Source organism: Pipistrellus kuhlii, unplaced genomic scaffold (genome assembly GCF_014108245.1).
Source record: "Pipistrellus kuhlii isolate mPipKuh1 unplaced genomic scaffold, mPipKuh1.p scaffold_m20_p_1, whole genome shotgun sequence".
In the NCBI taxonomy this organism is placed as follows: domain Eukaryota; kingdom Metazoa; phylum Chordata; class Mammalia; order Chiroptera; family Vespertilionidae; genus Pipistrellus; species Pipistrellus kuhlii.
In genome coordinates this window covers 88,501,683-88,525,405 of record NW_023425404.1, presented here as the reverse complement: position 1 = coordinate 88,525,405, position 23,723 = coordinate 88,501,683, and the positions used below count along the sequence as shown (strand labels likewise).

Here is a 23,723-nt window from a genome sequence, read left to right as displayed (position 1 = left end):
GACGGGAATGGAAGCTGACGCCTTCTAGTGCAGGGTAGTTACTACCTCTAACCACTGAGCAACGCCTGCCAGAGCTCCGGGCAGGTGACTGCAATGTGCCTGTGCCTGCACTGCCACCCAGCCAGCGTCATCTCCCGCCCCGGCCCAGCACAGCAGCCTCCTTGCCTCCACCAGTCTATCTCATTTTTATTTTATTTATTTTTTTTAATATATTTTATTGATTTCTTTTTTTTTTTACAGAGAGGAAGTGAGAGGGTTAGAAAGCCAGAAATGTCGATGAGAGAGAAACATCAATCAGCCGCCTCTTGCACACCCCCTACCAGGGATGTGCCCTTAACCAAGGTACATGCCCTTGACCGGAATCGAACCTGGGACCTTTCAGTCTGCAGGCCGACGCTCTATCCACAGAGCCAGACAGGTTTCAGCTATCCTCTCATTTTTCTAAAACTAGACCATTCAACCACAAATATTTGAAAGCCTGTTGTGTGTTAGAGCTGGAGTTCAGCAGTGAGCTAAGACCCTGTGGAGTTCAGTTAGGAAAACAGCCACAGACAGATACCGTTCTGGCCAGTGGGCTTAGTGGTTAGAGCATCAGCCCATATGCCAAAGGGTTGAAGGGCATGCACCTGGTTTATAGGTTCGATCCTGGCCTGGTCAGGGTGTGTGCAGGCACCGACCAGTCAATGTGTTTCTCACATTGATGTTTATTTCTCTATATTTTCTACCTTCTCCCTTACACTCTCTAAAAATCAATGGGAAAAGTATCCTCAGATGAGGATTAACAGCAAAAACAAAGTTAAATTACAAAACTGATGAGTGCTATGAAAGAAACAAATAGTGATGGAAGGGCTGAGTGCAATGGGCCCGCCAGGGGAGGGACTGTCCTGGAGAGGGAGTCACGAAGCGGGGGCAAGAGTGGGTGGGGAGCTCTGATTATAGCGGTTGCTATCATGATCTAGGGGATTTTGACAATGGGCTTTGACTAGCTGCTCCAACCCAGCTTGGTTCAGAAATGAAATGGTGCTAGTCATAAGAGGGGCCAGGCAGGCACCCTAACACAATTGGGAGTAAGAGAAAGGGTCCAGCTGATGGGCCCTGAGGGGATGCAGGCTCAGGTAGCCAGATGTTCCTGTTCTTTCTACCTGTTGGCATGTGAGCTTCCTTTATTCTCCTCTTCCCCTCACTTCCTTTATAGGTTTTTTTTCCTCCTTTCTTTTCTCTCATTCTTTTCTGCTCTGTGCTGGCCATTGGCTCATCATAGATGAGCAAGACATACTTCTCTCCCTCCAGGATCTTATGGACTGGTAGGGACCTCACTCAAGACTCAGTTTTGTGCCCAGAATCTGGTAGGGGTTTCCAACAGCCCACAACAAGCCCGTGAGACAGAGGAGCGGGTAGGCGGGGAGTAGCTTCTCCGACACTTCGAGGACAAGCAGGGACCGAGAGCAAGAGTGTCTGGTAAAGACAGTGCATGGCCTAGCAAAGGTGGGGAGGTGCTCAGGTGTGTCTTGGGCAAAGGTGCCCCGGGTGCGGTTTGGGAGCACCTGGTTTTGCAGGCCCCACAGGAGTTTAGCTTTATGCAGAGATGACCAGGACCAATGCAGGATTTAGGACAGAGGAATGACATGGTCAGATCTTAGTTTAGAAACATCCTTCTGACTACCATCTGGCCTTGGGGAGACAAGTGGGGAGGTTGCAGTCAGCCAGGCAGGTGATTGGTGGTGTCCTGGGCTGGGGGAGTCAGCAGGAGGTGGAGAGGAAGAGGAACACAGCTGATGTTTCACTCACCTGAGCATTCGCTGTCTGCCAGGCCCTGTTCTAAGCACAATAGGTAGGTGTGACCCTCATGTAACCTCCAAACAACTCTTGGAGATACTATTATTACCTTCATTTTACAAGTAAGGAGTGGGAGAGGGGAAGAGCTTGCTGATGGGTGAGAGAGGAGGAAACAAGGGATCTGGGGGTTCCAGTCTCTGGCTCCATAAGGTCAGAGTGCCACCCATGAGACCCCAGCCACAGAAGAGGATGGCTGAGGGGTGGGGAAGAGGAATTTGGTTTGGACATGTCGCCTGGGGCCATCCAAGCAGAGTTGTTCCCTGCAGAGTTGGACATTTATTCGGGTTTGAGACTCCTGGAGAAGATGAGCTGAAAGTGGAGATTTGAGGATCATGGCACAGCTGTAGTGCTTGAAGCCATAGGCATGGACAAGCTCGCCAGGGAGCATGTGATGAGTGAGGAGAGATGCCCGGTGGAAGGGCTGATGAGGCAAAGCAGTGGCAAAGGAGCACCAGGGCAGCCAGGAATCTGGGGGCGGGAGGGAGGGGGGGAGCAGAGAGCCTTGGGCAGGGCTGGGCATGGGCGATGGATACCCATAACATTTCACTGCAGAGACTAGGTTAAGGAGTATCCACTAAGCACAGAGAACAGGCCTGCTGGAGCAGTTTTTACCCAATGGGTGACAGGGGCAGCAGCTGGGAAGATCAATGGGAGGTGAAGAAGCAGGACCCGGGTGGGCCCGAGCTTTCCACAGCTTGACTGTGAGGTGCAGGAGAAATCTGAGTGAAGGTAGCTGAGGATTCAGTGTGAGAAATGAAGTGTGGCTTTTAGCATGTCCTAAATTTTCCCATTTACAGCCTTGATTTTAATTAATCTACAGAGCTTCAGTAACTGAATCCTACCAAGAACTTACTACCATAAACCTCAGCTATCCAGAATTTTCAGAAAGAGAGCCACTCTGGAAAACCAACGTTTATCTGGATAAAAATACTTGACTTACAGGATTACTTACTTTTTTAAATGTGCTCATTATGGAAATTATCAAACATAAAAGTCAAGGGAAGAATATAATGAACCCACCATCCAACCTGAAGAGTTATCAATTCAAGGTCACATGCTCTGCCATCCACATACCCCAAGGTCAAATGCTGTGCCATCCACACACCCCACATCTGGGGTATTTAAAAGCAGATCCTAGACACTATATCGATTCCTCCAGAAAGCTTTAATACATTTCTCCAAAAGAAGACTTTTAAAAATATAACCACAATACTTTTATTACTCCAAAAAATTAATAATTTTTTAATTCAGTATCCATTGTCCAAATCTCCCCAATTGTCTCACTCCCCCCACGCCCTTGTTAGTTGGTTAAAATTAGGCTTCGAACAAGGTTTACATACTGCATTTGTCTCTATTTTCATGTAATTTATTTGTTGAGAATAAATAAACTCATGCCTAGAGGCATGAGTCTTTGGGAATCTGGTAGAGCTGAGCATGGCAATGAAGAGGGAAGGATGGGGGATGCTGGCCACACAGACAGGACATCCACTTGCGGGACAGAGACAGCAGGCAGCATGTGGGAACCCTTCCTGAGCCAAGGGGAGAGGCTAGGGCTACTAAGAGGTGGGCTTGTCCCTGTGATCTCTAAGGTCCCTCAGGTGGGGCAGCTGAGGGAAGGTAGGAAGATGGCCTGAACCTAGGAGCAGGGGCAGAGCTCAGGCTGGCCAAGTGAGGAGGGGCAGACCTGAGATCAAGCCCAGAAGGAACAGAATGTCTGTGAGGGGCGGGAGGGAGAATGGAGAGCCAAAAGCCAGTACCCAGTTTCTTCCCACCTGGCCTCCCAGGTAGGGATCCACCCTGGGCCCAGATCAGTGCCCCTGACCCCTGGCTCTGTCTTCTCTTCCTCCTGGGTGCCATCCTCCTCAGTGAAAGTTTGAGTATGATCTCAGCTTCCAAGGACCAAGGTTAGCATTGCCTGGATCTGGGATACCATTCTGGAGCCATCATGGAGCGAGGGATGTGATGGGGACTGAAGCAGCTGACCACTAGGAGTGGCTGTGACTTGGTGAGGAGTGGGTCTGCCAATACCAGCCTCTGCCCAAGATGGGTCCAGGGACCCAAGACCCCTCCCAGACTCGCCTCCTGTTCTACCCACCACATCAAAGCCCTATCCACCAGCCTCAGTTTCTCCTCTCTGCCTCTTTCCTTCTCTGCCCTAGGGTTTCTCTCTCCTTCTGCCTTTTTTTTGGAGGACCCTCCCTCTTAGACCCATGAACACACACACACACACACACACACACACACACACACACACACACACGGCAACTTAGATCAGCACAAACCTCTACTCAGCTCCACGCTGTTGGGCCTATGACCATCCAGGAGAACCAGGGGGCTGCCTGGAGGAGGGCTCTTCATGGCTGGCTGTTTTGCCAGAGGGACACCAGTATGAGAACATCTTACCCACAAATCTGTTCAGAACCTCCAAACCCAGAACTACAAAAAGTATGTCTTCTACCTAATGTTCAATACGATTTTGGAGGACTTACAGGGACCTATGCAATAGGCAGGAGTTTTAACTAGGAGTGAGCAAGAAGAATGAGGCTTGTGGTTGGGGCTGAGACATAAAATGAGTTCAGGAAGATGGCTTGTTACCAAAACATAGGTCTGCCCAGGTTATACCAAGATCTGCATACCCTTCAGAGTTGGGCCATGAATCTGGTTTAGCGCTTCCTAGCAGGCAAAGCAAACAGAAGATCCATTGTGTATTTCTGTCTATGTGATGTAAGTTCTGAAAAACGGCACTGTTCCTGAGACCAGAACAAATTCCCTTTAAGATGACAGCTTCTATCTCAGAGTCTTGGCTCCTGCTCACAGAAGCACCGAGAGGCAAACAAAGGAGTGGCTGTTTCTCACAGCACCAAGCCAGGCACTGCCTCAGGGCCAGGGTAGCAGGGCCGATAACACACTCACCGCTGTGGGCCTTGCTAAGTTTGGGGTGTCACAGACCACGTGGGAAACAAATTTCCCAGGGTATGCACATTGTCCATTTATTCATTCATTGATCTTTTTATTGACTCCCTCCCCATGTCCCTCTGTGCCCAGCTCCAAGACAAAGGGCTGCATCAGATACAAGGAGTTCACAGTTCCATGAACAACCCACAGAAGGCACAAGGCATGAGTGTAGTCACAGTGAGTCAACTCTTGCCTCCTGCAAGTCACTTCAGAAGCAGTGGTGGCTTCCAAGGCCCCCAGGATTTCTGGCCTTGCAGCCTCTGAGCTTCCCTGCCTCCAGCCGGGCCTTTGCCAAGCTAAGAGGCTGGAATAACATCTCTAGAAAGTCCTGGCTGAGACTGGGACCTGGGCCTGGTTCTAGTTTAGCAGGATGGAAGGGTGGAGAGGCAGCTGGGGTGGGGTCTCTGACCTCCCTTTCCCTGGTTCTGGCCAATCCTGTCTGTTTCTCTCCCTTCCATTTTACAAAATAGGGCTCCTTCATCCCCCTCACCTCCACCAGTGATAATTCTCACATACATACACTCCATCCTTCCCCCTTCCTTCTCAATCTTGCAGGCTCATTCTACCTTTGCTTTCATCTTTCTTTCACCTTCTATTGCTCCCCCTTAGACTCCCCCACGTGGCTAATTCTCTCAAAGTGCTCTCATATGTTCCATGGTCACAGCCATGCCCTTTCCCTCACAGGGCCTTAGTTTCCTCATCTGAGTAACAGAAAGGGTTAGACACAAAGCTCTCTCCTGGTGGAAAAGGCTAGTATTTTGGAGTTAGATGGAGCCAAGTTCCAATCCACTTAATTCCTTAACTTTTCTGAGCCTCGGTTTTCTCATCCGTAAAATCTGTTAAAGACAGACTGCACAGACTTGTGGTGAGCTCAGTGAGAAGGCAGGCAAAGTGCTCTACATGGTCTGGCATGTGTTGCCCTTCCCCGTGCTAGGCTCCAATGCCCACTTCTTCAGTGGATTCCTGTGTCTGACCAGCCAGCCTGGTATTTAATGGCAAGCCTTGATGTTACCTGCTTCCTTCTCCCAGAGCCCAGCCTGGCCAATGAGAAAGAATAACGGGGAGAAAGGGAAGTGGGACCCAGGCCCTGATTTGCCCTGGCGCACAGATAACATCCAGAGGAAGTGCGCTGGCCCCATCCGTGTGGAGCTGAAGCGGAGCAGTGTAGAGCAGGGCCCTGTCCTCTAATCTGGCTGGCAGGTGGACATGCAGATGAGGGTGACTGGGCCAGGGCCAGGGCACCAGGCCCAGGTCATGGTGAGTGGCCCCAGCAGAAAGGGTGAGTCAGGGAGGTGGGTGGTGAGCCCTCGGTTGAGAAGTTGAGCAGCTGGGGACCCACAGACTGTGTGGTACACCCAGGGGCCAAGAGCAGGGCCAAGACAGCTCTGTCCTGGGGGAGCCTGCCTTGAGGAATGACATTGGGATCCTCTTGGACTCCTCATCCCAGGATACCCAGGTGAGTAATGACTTCTGTCTGCACACCCACACCCTCCTCCTGTGTCCATGGTCAGCGCATGGATAGCCCTGTCATCCATGCGCTGACCAGTGAAGAGCACATCCCCTGAAAGCTCGTCTGGACTGACACCTACTCCCATTCCTGGGCTGCATCCACACTGCCCACTCGTGCCCCTGCCCCAGCCTCTGACAAGGAGCCTACCCCTCCTAGGGCTATGTTTTCCTTGCCTATCTGAGCTGATAGCTCAAAGGTAGTGCCTCCCTGGGACTCCCTCCCACTCAAGTCCCAGCTGTGCCTCCTCTGGGCCCAGGAGCAGAGTCTGCTTGTTCCTCCTGGGAACTACCACAGAGAATCCCCTGTTCATTCAACCCAGCAGCTCCAGACCAGCGGGGGTAGTGACATGATCAGGTGAGGCCTGCGCTGTTTTTTCTCATGTCATCTCATCTGATACACAACATACTTGAGAAGTGGGGATTGTTAGTCCCCAATTACAGGTGAATATATTGAGGCCCAGAGAGGTGAAGTGACTTGCCTGAGGTTACATAGCTGTGTACTGACCTGAGATTTGAGGCCAGAATTGCCTATGGATGGTCCACACCCTCTGCCTGTGCCAGCTGCCTATCACCGCCCTTCCCTTTCTCCAGATGATGTGGCTTCCCCTCCCTCTCCAGCCCACTGCCTCCTCAGTAGCTGGGCCAGTTCACCAGTGTCTCTCAGCAAACATCCCTTAGCTCGTAACAATTTGAATAATTGCTGACGTTTATGGAGCAGAGCTTACTATATGCCAGGCACAGCACCATTCGTTGTCTTAGTTAACCCTCATACAACGTTATGAGGTAGTTTTGATTACTATTCTCATTTTAAAGGTGAGGAGTGGGAGTTTGGAAAGGTGAGGTAACTTGCTCATGGTCACAGCTAGGAGGCATATGCAGGTGGTTGCTTGGAGCTGGCTTCGCTCTGTGTCACCTTCCTCTGAAGGTGGCAATGACAGGATTGTGCTATGAGCAGCACCTGTGGTCTGTGTGCCCAGAGAAACTCAGGGCCTCTCAGGCTCCACACCCTTTCCTAACTCCCCAGAGCCTGCTGCACAGCCCTGCGGGACAGGCAAGCTGGTCGTATTGTCCTTGTCCATTAGGAGACGCCTCATGTCGTCTGTCCTGAGTCTGTCCTGCTACAGTCCAAGCTTGGCAGAGGGACAGGAAAGAGAGGCCCTACCCAGAGGCGAAGGGGGGCTCAGGGTTTAAGGAAAGAAAAGAGCGAGGAAAGGTGGGAGGAGGTGGTGGGCCTGCAGGATTGAGGGCAAAACTCCCCATTGGGTCCAGCCTCTGTGCCCCTGGAAAAAGTCCCAGAAAGAACTTAGACCTCTTCCGTAAGTTCCAGGTCCCTGTACCCTTCTAAGCAGGGCTTGTCCTCCTGCCTCTCCCTCTTCGGCTAAGGACTAGACTACAGCAAGGGAGACTCAAGCTGGACCACAGGGACAGGTCCCAGCAGGTCATCCAGCTGGGGGGAAGTGGCACTGCTGGCCTGGAAAGAATGGCCTCCAGAACCAACCCACTGTCCAGTCCTTGGGTCCTGTACGGCCCTGCTGGACTCTAAGTCCCCACAGAGAAAGAGCCAGCTGGGTGCTGGGCTCTCGTTACCACGACTTCCGGAACCGACCATGCCCCTTTAAAGCACAGCTCGCCAATGGGAGTAGAGTCTGCCCGTGAGCACACACAGCTTCTTTTGCTTTTGCAGGTCGTACAAACAAGCAGGGTGTGCAGATTACAGGGCTCAGAGCTACAAAGATGCTGTGTAATCTGTTGTTGTGGCCTCAACTAATTTTTGTCTGACACCATGCAGGGCCCCTGGAACATATGAGCAGCACATACATATATGATCCTCCTCCCTACACAGAATCCTAACTGGCCCAAAGCACATACCTGTGAGGACTAACATGAGACCAGGTGTGCAAACCGCTCCCTGAGGCTGCCTGCCCCCCTTTAGGGCCAGGGGACCCAGGCACTCAGATTTGGGGATATTTTTTCCTGTCACGAGCCAAGAGGAGGAAGCCCCATCTGTAAGGTGCTCAACTGCTTCCGTGCCCCTCAGGTGTCCTTGAACACTCCCAGAGGCCTGGATTTGCTCTGCATTGATGTGGGACCCCTGCTGTTGGCTCCTGGAAGTTTCTTTGGGTGTCAGCAGCCACCAGAACCCTGTAGGTGAGACAGAGGAGCGTCCTTATGAGCCACCTGAGCACACATTCAAAGGAGCACTGGGTGTGTTGCCAGCCACTTCCTCACTGTGTGACCTGGGCAAATCACAAGGCCTTGCAGAGTTGTTAAAAGTCTCAAATAGAATAAAACACAAGAAGCTTTAATTCCAGTGTTGGTCCCATAAGTACCCCTTGCTGGGAGCTGTGGGACAAGTGGAAGAGGGACAGGCAGGAGGAGTACTTAGGGAAATGGAGCAAAGGATAAAATGGAGAGTCCATGGAGGGACCCATAGTTGGTGCAACCAGACAGTGGGAGTTCGTGAATGCCAAGACTTCAGTCTTTAGACTCTGGGCATTGGGGAGTCACTGGTCTCCGAGGACAGTGACATAGTCAGAGCCATGTTGAGGAGGTAGCCACCATGTGGTTGCTTTTGTCAGTAGCTCCCTGGGGCCTTTGTGTGTTGTTCAATCTGCTTCCTTGGCTCTAATTTTCCTACTCACTGGGGGCCCAACTCTGGCTGGTGGGGGACATCGACCCTCACAGACCACCCATCTGCATGTCTGACCCTCTTACCTTTCTTATGAAATAAGCCAGGCAAGGGTCAGAGCTGCCTAAGGTCACACAGATCTTTTGCCAGCCTGAAATATAATGAAGCCCGGGAGGTGGGGACTGAGTGAGTAGGCTGTTGGAGGTAGAAGGCTTCCCCTTCCTTCTCTATCCCCTTTTCCAGAGGACCACGACGTCTTGTCCTATCTGACCTTAGTCTGAAAGGTCCAGAGGTGATATCAGCCATGGGCCCACATTGGGGGCAGGACTGGGGGAGAGGCAGCTCAGGAACTCCTTCCCTCCCTAGATGCTTCTGCTCATGTCATGGTGCTAACAGACCTGCCATTCCAAACATTATCTCTTCCTGCTCTCTGAGTTTTGCTCAGGCTGGGCAGTGCTGGGATCAGAGGTGACCTAGAGCCAGGCCTTGTTTTCAAGGACTTTGCAGGCTGGCTGAAGGCTGTGGGGGCACAGAGAAGGGGTCCTAACCAGCCAGTGCAGCCGGAAGGGCTGCAGGCAAGGCTGGCCCTGGGCACCAGGGAAGATAAGATTCCAAAGCTGAATTCCAAAGCCCAGGAAGAGGGGCCCAGGAAGCAGGCAGGTAGGGAAGGGGCCCATTTGAGTATCATAGAATTCTCTCCCCTTCCAATCAGGAGTCTAAACTAATGGGGAGATAGAGGCTATAACTAGCACTCCCTGGGGCCTAGATGCTCTCCCCTATTCCCACTCCACCACCCAGACACATCTTTCCGGGGAGTTTTGGAGGCAGAAGCCATTCCTCTGTCCCCCTCTCCAAAAAGCCCCTATAGATATGATCTGTTGCCCCACCCAGCTGTCTGGCTGTCCCAGCTCTGCACCAATCCCCAGAGGATTGACCTGGAGGAGACACTGAACACACACAAGAAGATCCTGCAGGGTCTCTCTGACCACTTGGCCCAGGCTGAGAGGCAATGGAAGAAGCAGCTGGATCCCTAGGTCAGGCCAGGCCTGAAGGCGGCTGGGTGAGTGGCCCCTGGAACACCCATGCAGGCTAAAGAAGCTGAGCTCCCTAGGCACTGGGCCCACGGCACCAGGGGGCTCCCTGTGTCCTGAAAGAGGAGCAAGCACTATAGCTGGGAACTATTGTCCTTCAAGGTCTGGAGGGAAAGGAGGCCAAAGGTGAAATGCGGCAGGTCCAGGATGGGAAGGACTCGCCAGACAGGGGATTATGCAGGAGGGTAACAGCACAAACAAATGCCCAAGAAGCCACGCAGCTGGGACTGGAGAGAGGAGAAGCCAGGTATTTGGATGTAGGTCCTTAGACAAGTAACAAAAGTAGACTGGGTTCTAATTTGCTTGTATAATAGTTCCATATGTGACTTGATTCACATATGACTTCTGGTACTCAGAAGTACCACAGTCCTCGTTTCATCTCCTCCACTGCCATCCTGGCTTCTCCCCATGGCCTGCCCAGCCTGAAACCTGAGAGTTGAACCAGCCCAGGAGTTAGATCCTGGGCAGAAGAGGCCAGTGCTTCCCATAGGTTTTGCTGGGCTCTGGTAGCTCAAGGTTTGAATCTTGTATCCTCAGGCCAGAGTATCTGAGGCTGGGCTACTGGAGTGACACCATATTCCAAGGCTAGGCTTCTCTATTCCTATTTCCAGGCCCAAGATCCTGCCTGCCAGATTCTATCCACTCCAGAGAGGCAATCTCTCTAGGTCACTCGGCAAGACAGGGGCTCAAGCATTGAGCTTGAGTTGACCGGCACTGGCCACAGTTTGGACTGTGTCCCAGGAGAAGTGGGGGGAGAAGACTGAACTGGGCCTCTGCTCCTTCAGGGGCAGAACCATTTCTAGAAAGTGGAGGGTTATGACAAACCCCGGAAGTGACCACTGTCTGGGGGAAGTGGGGTAGGACCACACTCTGGGAGAGGGTTTTGAGAGGATGGAGAATCCAAGAGCCGAGATAGACAGGGGTCAGATAAATTCAATGTGTCCATAATGAGGGGGTCGGGTAATCTGGTAAGGCCTCTAGAAGCAAGAGGGCTGCAGTGCCCCAGAAAGGTGGACTCTCAGAGCAGAGGGGTTGTGTCCTGGCCCCTAGAAAAGAGGCTTGCTTTCCTGCAGGACTCTGCCAGGGTCAGCACCCTGTTTTGTGGACAGTAGTGGACTCTCCTCCAAAACCTGTATGAGATGAGGTAAGGGCACAGGACTAGGAGGGGTCATGAGGGTGGAAGAAAAGAAGCCCCATTCCACCAACACCCCACTGGATATTCTCACCTTAGGGAGGGAGAGCAAATCTGAGCTCCTGGAAGGAGGGGACATTTTGATGGGATTCTTGGAGAAAGCACAACCAAGATCAAGCCTAGTGATGGTAGGAGGCCCCTGGCTTCCTTTTGCCCCCTCCCATCTCAGTGTCCCACTCTAGGACAGGTCTCTGGAGCTACCCATAGAGCCCTGGGAACAGGGATTTACCTTGATACCAGGGAGGAGGGTGGCTTCAGGCTGGATGCTATGGATGCAGCCCGATCCCTGTCTCTCCTCCCCCTCCTCCACTGTCTAGACTGGGAGTGGGAAGAAGGGACCAGGAAAAAGAGCTAAATCTCCTGAGGGCTAGGGATGGAAGGCAGAGCCCAGGGAGCCTGGGGTTGAGACAGATAGCTTTAGGGAGATCCTTCACTGAGCTAAAGCTGTCTTGGGAACCAGAAAGGAGGTTTGGGGTAAGAACAGCCCACAAGAAGGGCCCTATAGATGTTGCCTGTTCCACACCCAGTTGCTGCTTCTGGGAATTATGAGAAATGGTTAGGCAATTTGGATGGTACCAAAATGGGTAATGAGTCCTCTGCCTTGGTTTCTACTCCCCACTGGGATGCAGTAAACCACATGGTTTCAAAATCCCAGGTCTTCTACCTGCCTGTGGACATCAAGCATCATCTTAGAGCTGGCTCAGATCCTGAGCCTCCTGCAGAATGACTTTTGGGCCCAGTAATAAGGGGGAAGGAAGGGGAACCATGGGGGTTCCATCCATGAGATCCAGGCTCACCTCCTTTTTCCAATAATTCTGAGCCCCAGGCTGTCTTGTCTTAATCCTTGCCTCCTTGAACCGCTGGAAGGCAAACCTGTGTCTGTATCTGTGTGTGCAATGCACACATGCACGCATGACACATCTCATCTTCTCTCTGACCTGTCTGCTTTCTGGAGAGTCTCACAGACTCTCAGTGTCAACAAGGCTCTTGAGACCACTTGGCCCAACTCCCTCAATGACTAGAAGAGAAATGGGAGTGGCTATGCCCAAGATCATTCAGACCAGCCTGCTCTTCCCCATACCCCTGCCCCATCTGGCTCTTTCCCTTGCCTTTACCATCCACCCTGTCTTTTGCCCTCGTGCGCATGCGCTCTCTCTCTCTTCTCTCTCTCTCTCTCTCTCTCTCTTCTCTCTCTCTCTCTCGCTCTCTCTCGCTCTCTCTCTCTCTCCCTCCATCTCTCTCTCTCTCCCTCCCTCTCTCTCTCCCACCCTCTGTCTCCTCTCTCTCTCTTTCTCTCTCTCTGTCTCTCTCCCCCCTCCCCCCCTCTCTCTCATTTCAAGAGCCATTGGTCCCCTAATGATCTCAGGCCCCAGGCCTTCCCAGCTGTTCCCACAGATGGAGACATGGAAGCTGTGGGGAGGCAGCTTTGCACTCTGCCCCCTCTCCAAGTGCCCTGGATGAAAACCATAGCACCCCAAGCCCGACAGAGAGAAGCAGAACCCACAATGGCCCAGATTCCAGGTCTCCTCCCTCCTTCTGAATAAGAAGCTGATCCAGGACCTTAGAACTTCCCCTTTCAGAAAGCAGCAGCCTAGGAACCCGGACCAGCTGGTCAGCCCCCAGGGGCCTTCTCGTGCCTACATCCCAGCATCTTCCTGTTCTTCCTCCTCATCTTCCTTTTTCTTCTTCTATGTGCACTTCAAGTGGGCCTCCCTGTAGGCAGAACTTTCCGTACCTACTTGGCTTGGTTCTGAGCATAATAATCTGATTTGAGGGGAGCATTAAGACCCACCTGCCTGTTCTACCCTCTGGCAATAGTTTCAATATTCACTACTCACCATGTGCTCGGCCACTGGTCCCATCTAGATCCTGCCCTCACAATAATCTCTCTAGTGTGAGAAACTGACAAGTACCTGATACTCACACCCTATGTGGTCAGTACCATGATGGCAGAAAGCTCAGAGGCCATATGACAGTTAAAAAAAACAACAACAACAAAAACACATTTGACTCAGCTTAGGGAGATCAGGGAATTGGCCTAGAAGGGATCTTTGATATGGGTCATCAGGCAATTAGTTTTCCAACCTGATAAGTAAAGTCATCATTATAGAGGAAACAGCATGAGAAAAGGCATGGAAGCATGAAAGGACACAATATTTTGGAGAAAAAGTGGCAAGTTCAGTTCTATCATAGCAAAGGCTGGACCAATTTGTGAAAATGGGCAAAAAGAATCACAAAACCAAAACCGGTTTGGCTCAGTGGATAGAGCTTCGGCCTTCGGGCTGAAAGGTCCCGGGTTTGGTTCCAGCCAGGGGCACGTCCACAAGAGGGGATATGCAGGAAGCAGCTGATAGATGCTTCTAACTCTCTATTCCTCTCTGTAAAAAGTGAATAAAAATTAAAAAATAATTTAAAAATAGAATCACAAAGGTTGCCTAGCCTATGAACCAGGAGGTCATGGTTCAATTCCTGGTCAGGGTTTGTGGGCTTGATCCCCAGTGTGGGGCAGCTGATCAGTGACTCTTGACATTGCTATTTCTCTCTCCATCTCCCTTCTCTGTAATCAATAAGCCACAAAGGTTGGCGGAGGTCACTATTTCTGCTTGGTGAGTAGTAGTTGAATGAGTGAAGCATTTAGAGATGTAGGGTGTGCTAAAAAGCTCAGAAATGGGATTGAAAGCTTTTGTTGGTGGAATGACAAGACAAGAAGAATCAGTGTAGGGGAGGTGGTCCTGGAGGAGCAGTGAAGTGCGCTGAGCTTTAAAAGCAGAGTTGCTGGCGGCACCGCGGGACCACGGCGGCGGGTGATACCGCAGCGCCTCTGCTCTCACCCGCACTTCTGCCTTTTCAGAGCAGGCGCCCCTCCCTCCCCGACTCCCTCTCGCCCTCGCCCCTCCTCTCTTCTCCTCCTCCCCACTCCCTCCCTGACCTTGCCCGCCCCACTTCGCCCGCGCCGCCCCTCGTCCTCGGCATTCCCCGCATTCCCGCTCCCCGAGCCCCTGCGCGCCTGCCGCTGATGGTCAGGATGGAGATCCGGCAGCACGAGTGCTTCGCAGCCTCCCCCGACGAGGGCTTCGAGCAGATGGGGCTCAAGAGCCACCCCAGGAGTCCTCGTCATGCCTGACCCAGGTGGGCGCGAACTTTTACAGCAGTGTCAAGCAGCCCGCGTCTGGCTCCGCAGGAAGGACAAGCTGGAGCACTTCAAAGGCTACGGGACAAGAGAAAGTGACATGAATCGGTGCAGGATCGGAATGATTTCAACCCACCTGGAAATCTGATTCCCGTCATTCATTGGTTGCTAGATACTTAACAGGAGGAACACTCATTAAGAAATAAAAGCATGTGAGGGGAGGGGGGGAAGCAGAGTTGCAGAGGGGACCATCTACTGTGAGCAGAAGAGCAATAGAATTTTGAGGTGGAATGATGACAGGCTTATATGTTACATAGGACTGCAATGGTGGCCATAAGGCTGGAAACCTTGGACAGGCAGGCCTTGGATGCCAGAGGGACAGTATGTTCTGATAGAGCAGACCAAAGGAGCCATAGAAGTCCCCAGATCAGGGGAGACTGTGCTGCAGTGAGTGTAATATGTGTAAGGAACCTGCTCTCAAAAGCCTAGAAGGGAGAGGCTCAAGTAAGCTTCTCCTCTCCCTGCCAGCAGGCAGGAGCTGAGCAATTGCTTGTAGGACAGTCTGCAGCCTTCTCCTGAGTCCTGTACATGCCCCCTTAGGGTCCTGGAACTCTGAGGAGGCAGCCCCTTTTCCCCCAGCATGCTTGCCTGTGTGACCTACCTCAAAGTCCGAAGGAGAGTCGCTTCTCTTCACTGGGAAGTGGATGGTGTCTAGGAGGCGTAGAGCTGGGCCAGTATCTTCCCTCTGGGTGCCCAACTCCTCCCCTTTCAGCTTTTGGGGAGCTCCAATCTTATTAAAGGTGACTTCCCTCTCTCTAAGCTCTGATATGCTCATTTACCTTCCAGGTTTGCCTTTATGTCTCTGAAGGCTTTCTTTTCTGTCTCTTCTAGAGATGTAGCTGGGAGAGGGCTTCAAGCAGCCCAGAGGCCAAGAGTTTGCTTGAATACAAAAAGACTGGATACCACACAGATCTTGAACCCTGGACTGTGGAGAGAGAGGAGGCACAACTGTGTAAAATTCTGTCCCCAGCCGGGACCGGTTTGGCTCAGTGGATAGAGCGTTGGCCTGCGGACTGAAAAGTCCCGGGTTCGATTCCAGTCGAGGGCATGTACCTTGGTTGTGGGCACATCCCCACTTGGGGGTGTGCAAGAGTCAGCTGATCAATGATTCTCTCTCATTGATGTTTCTAACTCTCTATCCCTCTCTCTTCCTCTCTGTGAAAAATCAATAAAATATATATATTTTTAAAAATCTGTCCCCAAACTCACCAGAACAAATTCGGATAATCCAGCCAGCATCACCGTGAACTCTCTCTCCCAATTCCCTTCAGTCCCAGGGGTCACAGGAGCAGGCACATGGTGGAGAACTGTGAGGCAACACATGGAGCCAGAATTGGGTCTCCTCACTTTCTGTCTCCCTCCCTTTCCCAGTGTGAAGCTCTTCAGGCGGCTGCTGGGGCAGCAGGTTGGGGAGAAATAGGGATAGAGCCCAGGGCTGGATTTTTGCCCCTGGATGCAACTCTCTTGGGGTCGTAGGGAGCCAGGCTTCCAGGCTCCCAGGTTCCTGGGGCACATCTCACATAGCCCGTTTCCCTAAGGAGCGACCCTCTGCCCAAAGATCCCTGACCCGTTGTCAGCAGTGCGGGGCAGAGCTTGGAGTTGAAGGAGGCACGTAGGAGAGGCGGGAGTGCAGAGCAGGCACGTGGTCCAGCCTCCTCAGCCCCGTGCATGTCCCCCACCCCTCGGTGAGGAGCGGTTTGCGAGATGGGGGCGGGGCCGGGGATGGAGAGAGAGCAGCAGGCGGCTCAGAGAGTGGGGTGCTAGCCTGCAGCGGGAGCTGTCCGTGAGACCTAGTGCTGAAGTAGGCGCAGACGTGCCTGGTGCCCAGTGGCCGGGCCAGCGAAGGCCATGACATTCATGGTAAAAACCATGGTGGGCAGCCAGCTGAAGAACCTCACTGGAAGCCTGAGTGGCGGCGAAGAAAAGGGAGACGGGGACAAGTCCGCCGCCCAAGCACAGGGCATGAGCCAAGAGGAGTATGAGGAGTATCAGAAGCAACTGGTGGAAGAGAAGTGAGTGAGATCCCTTCCCACCTCCAAGTACCCTCTCCCACACCCCATCCTCCAGCTGTCCGGCCCACCTCTAGGGTAGTCTCAGATCCCAACCCCTTCCCCTACTTTTCTAGATAAGTCAGAGGCTGGGATGTGCACCTCTAGGTTACCCTCTGCCACCCCCAGCCACAGCCTTCCAAACCCAGGACCCCACCCCAGCTCACATTAGGTGCAGAGGAAGTGGGGGCAGGGGCGATAGGGGTCTGGGACCGGGTGGGGCACGTGTATTTCTGATGAAACAAGTAATCCTTTAATCCGATCTGGTCCCAATGTCTGGGTCTTCCAAATGGAGCTCTTCTGAGCCTGAGGTCTGAGAAAAGCAGTGCAGCTGAGGGGGGCTCAGAGTCAGGGAGACAGATCCTGAAATGGGGGCACTCGTAGATATTGAGTCCACTGATGTTTGGGCAATGCTGGAACAGAGAGACAGCTGGAGTGGAGTTAGGGCTAGACTCCAGAACTGATTGTGTCAGATCCTAGATTTGCTTCTTTATAGCTGAGTGATTTTAGGTAATTTACTTAACCTTTCTGTCCCTTGGTTTTCTCTTTTGTAAGTGTGGATGATAATTATAAAGCATGCCTTATTTTTATTAGGATTAAGTTACTTAATGTAAACCGCTTAGCACAGCACCTAGAACATGGTAAATCATTAACTGTTAGCTATAATTATTTCATCTGATAGCAGTTTTGTGAATTGAAAAATCTTATCCTCATTTTATAAGAGGAAGGTAAGTGACTTACTCAAAGACATATCCATAACAAAAGTGGTAATAGAGCCAGATATGAAACCAAGTCTGATTCAAGTACTCTCCCCCCCCACACACACACACACTCTCCAAGTAACCTGCCAGGAAGGGAAAAGACTTAATGAGTCCGAGGCTTAGAGGGACATATATTAGGCAGCCAGAACAACCTCCCTCCCATAGCTCTGTCCAGAGGCATGTGTGGAGACTAGAAAGGGCCCTGTGATGGGGGCTAGGCCATAAAGAGCAACAGGCAGTTGCCAGGTCCAAGCACCATTCTGACATACAGGCCCACGGGTGCCCATCTCTTTGGTGCTGGCTATGACTCTGTCCCTGCACCCCTGCAGGATGGAACGTGACACACAGTTCACACAGAGGAAGGCAGTGCGGGCCATGCTTCGGAGCCACTTCCGAGACAAATACCGGCTGCCCAAGGTAAGCTTTGGAGATGGAGCTTCAAGGCATATCCAGGCCCCTGAGCCCTGGGCCCTGGACTCCTTTGCCCCACTCTGGGAGCCATGGCTTTCAGCTCCTAACACTCATGGAAAGCTTGGTGGGATCATTTATTCTTTCACTCCTTCACTCCTTAAATGGAGCCCGCCTAAGCCTAGGATTTGGCAAGGAGGGATTGTCCAGTCCTCCAGAGACTGATAGGTTTGTGTTTCTGGAGCCAGTTCAGGCCCCTTCTGTCCTCCAACCTAACTCCCCCAATACAAGTCAGGCTCAAGCAGATGAAGAGTTGGAAGGCAATAGACTACCATGGGGGTGAGGCTCTTGAGGCTTCTGAACACCTGGGCAAGGTGGGATGGAGAGAGAAGGTAGCACTATCTGTGCTACCTTCACACCCTTACCTAACCCCTTAGTAATTCATCCAGGTAGCAATCACCCACATCTACAAATAAGGAAACTGAGACTCAGATAGATTAAAGGACTTGGCTAAGATCATACAATCAGTGAGTGATGGTGCCCAAGCTTGTGAATGCTGAGCCTTCTCCAGGCCCCTGGCTGCTTTCCAGAGTATGGGTCTGTCTGCAGAGAGCAAAGTAACTCCTTGGTTGGCCAAGCAGCCAGGATGTCTCCTCTATGCACTGCAGCACCAGATGGGCTGTAAGTGTTCTACTCCTATTCCCTAAGGAGAGAACTAAGGCACAAACTACTCCAAGTCCCCAGAACTATGATAGACTCTAAAGAAAAACAGAAATAGTGCTCAGTATACCGACCTTGATCTTCCAACTGAATTGGAAGATCATACATGTGAATATCACATCCACTCATTCAACAAATATTTCCTGAGCCTCTGGCTACCTCTGACTCCCCACAGGGCCCCAGTCTTTTAGAAGTATCTCAGAGGGAAAACATGTCCAGAAAGTTTGCCTTTCTGGGAAGTAACTGAGTTAAACATAGCTAGGAATGGGGTCATTCCTCAAATGCTTGCATTAAGCATATAAGAGACACAACTTTCATTAGGGAACTCTGAGTCCAGTAGAAGAGGAAAGACTTGGCTGTAACTGAATAGGACATAATGTAGGAAGCCCCAGGGCCCCCAAAGGGATAGAGAAATGCAATGACATTAGCAGGTGCCTTGCAAAGAGAGCACAGATGTTGGTATCAGTGACATCTGTTTAAATGTACCTGTCCCCCTTCCAAGTTGTATGATCAGGGGCAAGTTACTTATTTAAGTTATCTGAGCCTCAATTTCCTTATTTGTAAAATGGAGAAAACAATAATTATCTTGCAGGGTCATTGTGAGAATTAAAAGCACACAGCTCAATATCAGCCATATAAAAAGTGTTTGATGAATGATACCCACCACTATTATCGGTAATGTCCTTCACTGTAGTTAACAATAGTCAATATATGACTAACTGTAACAATCTGACTCCTAGGTATTCTTATTTTGTATCCCCTTCAGTATCTCAGAGTGAAGTAATGTGGTATAAAAATACAAATGTCAAAAGCTTGATCCTGGGAAGTGGGGGTGGGGAATGAGCTCACTGGAACATGTGGCTCAAGAACCTAGGAGCCTGGAACCCAGTCCGGGCTCCTCCCTCTACCCTCAGCTTGGGTCCCACAGATCTCCAACTCCAGCCCAACCCTCCCTTCTCTTCAGAATGAGACCGATGAGAGCCAGATCCAGATGGCAGGTGGAGACGTGGAGCTGCCCCGGGAGCTGGCCAAGATGATTGAGGAGGATACGGAGGAGGAAGAGAGGGCCTCAGTCCTCGGGCAGCTGGCCAGCCTTCCTGGCTTAGACCTTGGCTCCCTCAAGGACAAAGCCCAAGCCACACTGGGGAACCTCAAGCAATCAGCTGAGAAGTGCCACATCATGTGACTACTTCCCCTGGGTTGCTCACTGGGGTGATCAGAGGACTGGGCCCACCTGAGTGCTAAGAGCATGCCTCAACTTCCACGGACCAATATCCCTCCCCTTGTCTTCGTCTCCACTGCACCAGGCTAGTCCCAGGACCCTTGCCTGCTCCAGCCTGCCTTCTCTCCCTCTCCTCTGGGAGCAAAGTCCTCATTCTCCCCCTACCCTTCAGGACTCACCCTCCCAACTCAGCCTGGGAAACCTCCCAAGATTGTAGGAATAGGCTCAACTGACTTTTCTCGCCATAACCCCAAATTCCTGCACATAAGTGCACAAAGAGGGACACAGAGACCTTGACATGTGCAGAAGCAGACACCACAGCTGCATCCTACACGAGCACACAGACACACCTACATGAGCCAACCCCTGGTGCTGCAGGCACCAACACTCATATATGCGTAGAGAGGGCTTTCGGCAGACAAATAAAGCACACAACAGTTGAGTGTGAGTCTCGATATTCATTTTCCTTGAAATCCACTGTTCTTTCCGGGCCTCATTTCATCATCTATAAAATGAGGATGAACTTGGTGATTTTAAGGTTCTTTCTAGCTTGGCCTCCCTGGCCCCTTGAAGGCAACCTACACCTCTCCTTGGGCAGGGCAGCAGCTGCAGTTACAGCATCAAGCAGTTGCCACTGTGGGCTCTGGCTTTTGGCAGCTGAGTGATGCCATGGGAAGGACCAAGTGCCAAGGACGAAGCTGGCACCGAACAGTAGCCCAGGCAGTTTCAGGCCTTCTCTGAGCCAAGCCCAGGGCCTGGCCTATTTCTGTTTTTTTTTCCTGTAGAACTCTCTCTCTCTCTCTCTCTCTCTCTCTCTCTCTCTCTCTCTCTCTCTCTCTCTCTCTCTCTCTCTCTCTGGATTCCGTAGCTGGATATCCTCACACAGCTCAGTGAAAAATAAAAATTCCACATGACCTGCTTTTCTTCCCACTTTTTACTGACCTCCAAGAGTCTTTGAGTTCACAGCCCTCCCCCCCCCAATCCTTCCTTGGAGTGGTGTCCTCTATCTCTTCACCACGGCCTCATAGGGGGCACTAGCCCCTATACAATATTCAAGCCCTACCCTCTCAGGGCCCTGGGCAAGGACAGGGGTCTCCCTGCATTATCAAGCACCAGGTCCAGACTCTGGGCTTTGAGGAGAATGTGGCAGCCAGCTGGATGGGCAAGGCCTCTGGGTGTTACCTGAAACCAAAGGAGAGGCCACAAGTCAACCACAGCTATCTCTGGCATCTGTGCCTATAACCCCTCCTCACCTTGGAGATGGAAGTATGACAGAAAGAAGGCAGGACAACTGCATTCCAGCCCTGGCACTGCTGTGTGACTTTGAATAGGTCCCTTTCTCTCTCTGAGCCTGTTTTCTCCCCTGTGAAATGGAGAGCCCCCATAAAAAAAAAAATAACAATACATGTTTCAAAGGGTGACCATTTGTAAAGCACTTGGCACATGATAGGCCATATCAGTAAATGATAATTCATTCTTTAAAATAACTGAAGAGCCCAAATATCATCATGCACCCCTATACAGTGTCCAGGGAGCAACCAGGAGGCTCCACAAGCAGGCCATCCCAGGGGCCTGAACAGGAACGAGGTATCAACACCTCCCCCATCCCACCCCTGGCACCAGCTCATGGAGAAGACTTACTTAGCATTTTCTCATATCAATAATACTTCCACATGCCCAATGATACACTTCACACAAAAGACATTTCCAAATAGGTCAACCAGCCTCATCCAGGCCCCACCCAAGGCACTCACAGATCAACACCCCAGCGCTACAATAACTCAACACATCCAGATCTAAGCCTTCATCACTTGATTCAGCAGACCCTCAAGTTCCCACAAAATTTTCCAGCCATGTCTGAGAGACAGCCGTGGGGCAGGGGCAGGCGAGGAGCAAGCTGTTCCAGGCCTGGCTGCTCCCGGCCTGGCCACTCCCAGCCTGGCAACTGCTGCTCTGGGCCGCTGCTCCGGGCCCGGCCGCACCAGACCCGGCTGCTCAGGGCCCGGCCGCACCAGATCCAGCTGCTCCGGGCCCGGCCGCTCCCAGCCTGGCAGCTGCTGCTTCGAGCCTGGCCGCTCCCAGCCTGGCAGCCACTGCTCCGGGCCTGGCCGCACCCGACCCGGCTGCTCTGGGCCCGGTTGCTCCGGGCCCGGCCGCTCCGGGCCTGGCCGCTCCCAGCCTGGCAGCCACTGCTCCAGGCCCAGCCGCTCCCAGCCTGGCAGCTGCTGCTCCGGGCCTGGCCGCACCACACCCGGCTGCTCCGGGCCCGGCCACTCCCAGCCTGGCAGCCGCTGCTCCGGGCCCGGCCACACCAGATCCGGCTGCTCCGGGCCCGGCCGCTCTGGGCCTGGCCGCTCCCAGCCTGGCAGCCGCTGCTCCGAGCCTGGCCGCTCCCAGCCTGGCAGCCGCTGCTCCAGGCCTGGCCGCTCCCAGCCTGGCAGCCGCTGCTCTGGGCCTGGCCACATCAGACCTGGCTGCCCCGGGCCCAGCCGCTCTGAGTCTGGCCGCTCCCGGCCTGGATGCTTCGGGCTTGGCTACTGCTGTTCTGGGCCTGGCTGCTCCCAACCCAGCTGCTCTGGGCCCGGCTTCTCCGGGCCCTGCCACTCCAGGTCTGGGTGTTCCTGGACTGGCCACCCTCGGCTTAGTCACCTCCACCTCAGGCCTGGCTGCCACTGCCCCAGGTCTGGCTGCTTCAGTGCTGGCTGTTGATGCTCTGGTTCTGGCTGCTGCTGCTCTAGGGCCTGGCCGTTGCTGCTTCGGGCCCGGCTGCCACTGCCTTGTGCCTGGCCACTCTAGGCCTGGCCGCCGCTGTTCCAACATTCTGTCCTTTTTTTTTTTTTTTTTTTTTTTTTTTTTTTTTTAAACGCATTTATGTTGCAATGTTGGCTGGTGAGTTGAGTTCTGACTTAGTCTTTGATTTTTCAAGATCTTCTTTGTATTCTTTCTTAAGTAATTTTACTATCTTTTGCTCTCACTTGATTTCTTCACATTGAGAATGTCTTTGGTTTTTTCCTCCTTGTCCTGGAAGCTCAGCAGGTTGGCCTGCGGCACCCCTTTGTTCTCCTCGGGCTCCTGCACTGCTTCAGCCTGTTGCTGGGGTTGGCGCCGCCCAGGAAGCAGCCCCCGGCCTTGGCTCCGTTGCCTGCGCTCAGCGGTCAAAGGTTCAGGGGTACCCCCCCCCCTGGGGACCCCGTCGCCTGGCTCCTTGCTGGCGCCCGGCTGGCCGGCGTCCGGCAGGGGCTCCTGCTCCTCGTCGCGTTCCTCCAGTCTGGAGCTTTTTTTCTCCTTCCCGCTAGGGGAGTCTAGGATCAGAGTCAACAGACTGTCCTCTGCACGCAGTGTGCGCGACTCTGGGGGCTCCGCTTTTTGCCGCTCCCCTGGGATTCCGCCTCACAACCCCATCTCCCCCTGCCTGAGCCTGGGTCCCCAGGGTCTGGCCTAGGACTGGGGTTCAGAGCAGTTGAAACTGGGGCTCAACACGGCCGGGGCTCCTGTTCCTTCCCTCCAGGCAATCCCGCATCAGAGTCAACATTCCTTCCCTTGCAAGCAATGTGCAGGACTCCAGGGGCTCGGCCTTTCGCCGCTCTCCCAGGACTCCACCTCACAGCCCCATCTCCCTCTGTTTGAGCTTGGGTCCCCAGGGATTGGCCTAGAACTGGGGTTCAGAGCAGTCCAGACTGAGGCTCAGCGCCGCCGGAGGCTTTGTTTCTTCCGGCTAGTGTAATCCAGCATCAGAGTCAACATTCAGTCCTCTGCGCGCAATGTGCGCACGATTCCAGGGGCCCTGCTTTTCGCTGCTCCCCTGGGATTCCGCCTCACAGCCCCGTCTCCCCCTGCCGGAGCCTGGGTCCCCAGGGTCTGGCCCATAACTGGGGCTCAGCGCTGCCGGTTCGGGGGTTCAGCCCATGCTGGGGGTTTTATTTCCTTCCTGCTAGGGAACGCCAGGCAGCACCCAGCCCTCTCCTCCTCTCCGGCTGCGACCTTTCCGCGCGCGTGTGCGTGTGGGCGCGCAGCATGTCTCCGTACCTTAGGCTTTTACAGCTCCTCTAATTTTCCTTCTGGTTTTCTCTTTCCTTCTTGTAGAATTTTCAGTCAGTCGACTACCTGTAGCTCTGGGCGATGTCCACTCTACATTTTAGTTATATTCCATTGAAATTGTTGT

The 23,723-nt window shown here is 52.7% G+C and overlaps 2 protein-coding genes and 1 long non-coding RNA gene across 3 annotated transcripts; all 3 read left to right on the top strand.

Moving 5' to 3' along the window:
• Positions 1 to 760: 760 nt before the first annotated feature.
• Positions 761 to 3,180, top strand: LOC118728854. The gene is made up of 2 exons (XR_004991026.2): positions 761 to 2,885; positions 2,917 to 3,180. It is a non-coding gene; the product is annotated as an uncharacterized LOC118728854 (long non-coding RNA).
• Positions 3,181 to 3,696: 516 nt separating this feature from the next.
• LMAN1L (lectin, mannose binding 1 like) lies at positions 3,697 to 13,430 on the top strand (the record flags this gene model as incomplete). Its single annotated transcript, XM_045586700.1, is given in 14 exon segments — positions 3,697 to 3,795; positions 5,900 to 5,966; positions 5,969 to 6,048; positions 6,133 to 6,153; positions 6,155 to 6,297; positions 7,570 to 7,633; positions 7,690 to 7,955; positions 9,375 to 9,581; positions 9,858 to 9,949; positions 9,952 to 9,989; positions 11,094 to 11,163; positions 11,833 to 11,899; positions 11,901 to 11,946; positions 12,793 to 13,430. Coding segments are annotated over 14 exon segments (1,434 nt in total), but the record flags the coding sequence as incomplete, so codon positions are not given.
• Positions 13,431 to 15,875: 2,445 nt separating this feature from the next.
• CPLX3 (complexin 3) lies at positions 15,876 to 20,351 on the top strand. The gene is made up of 3 exons (XM_036455743.2): positions 15,876 to 16,414; positions 17,541 to 17,628; positions 19,304 to 20,351. Exons 1-3 carry the CDS (start codon positions 16,251 to 16,253, stop codon positions 19,523 to 19,525), a joined length of 474 nt encoding a protein of 157 aa, XP_036311636.1. The 5' UTR covers positions 15,876 to 16,250; the 3' UTR covers positions 19,526 to 20,351.
• The last annotated feature ends 3,372 nt before the right edge of the window (positions 20,352 to 23,723 follow it).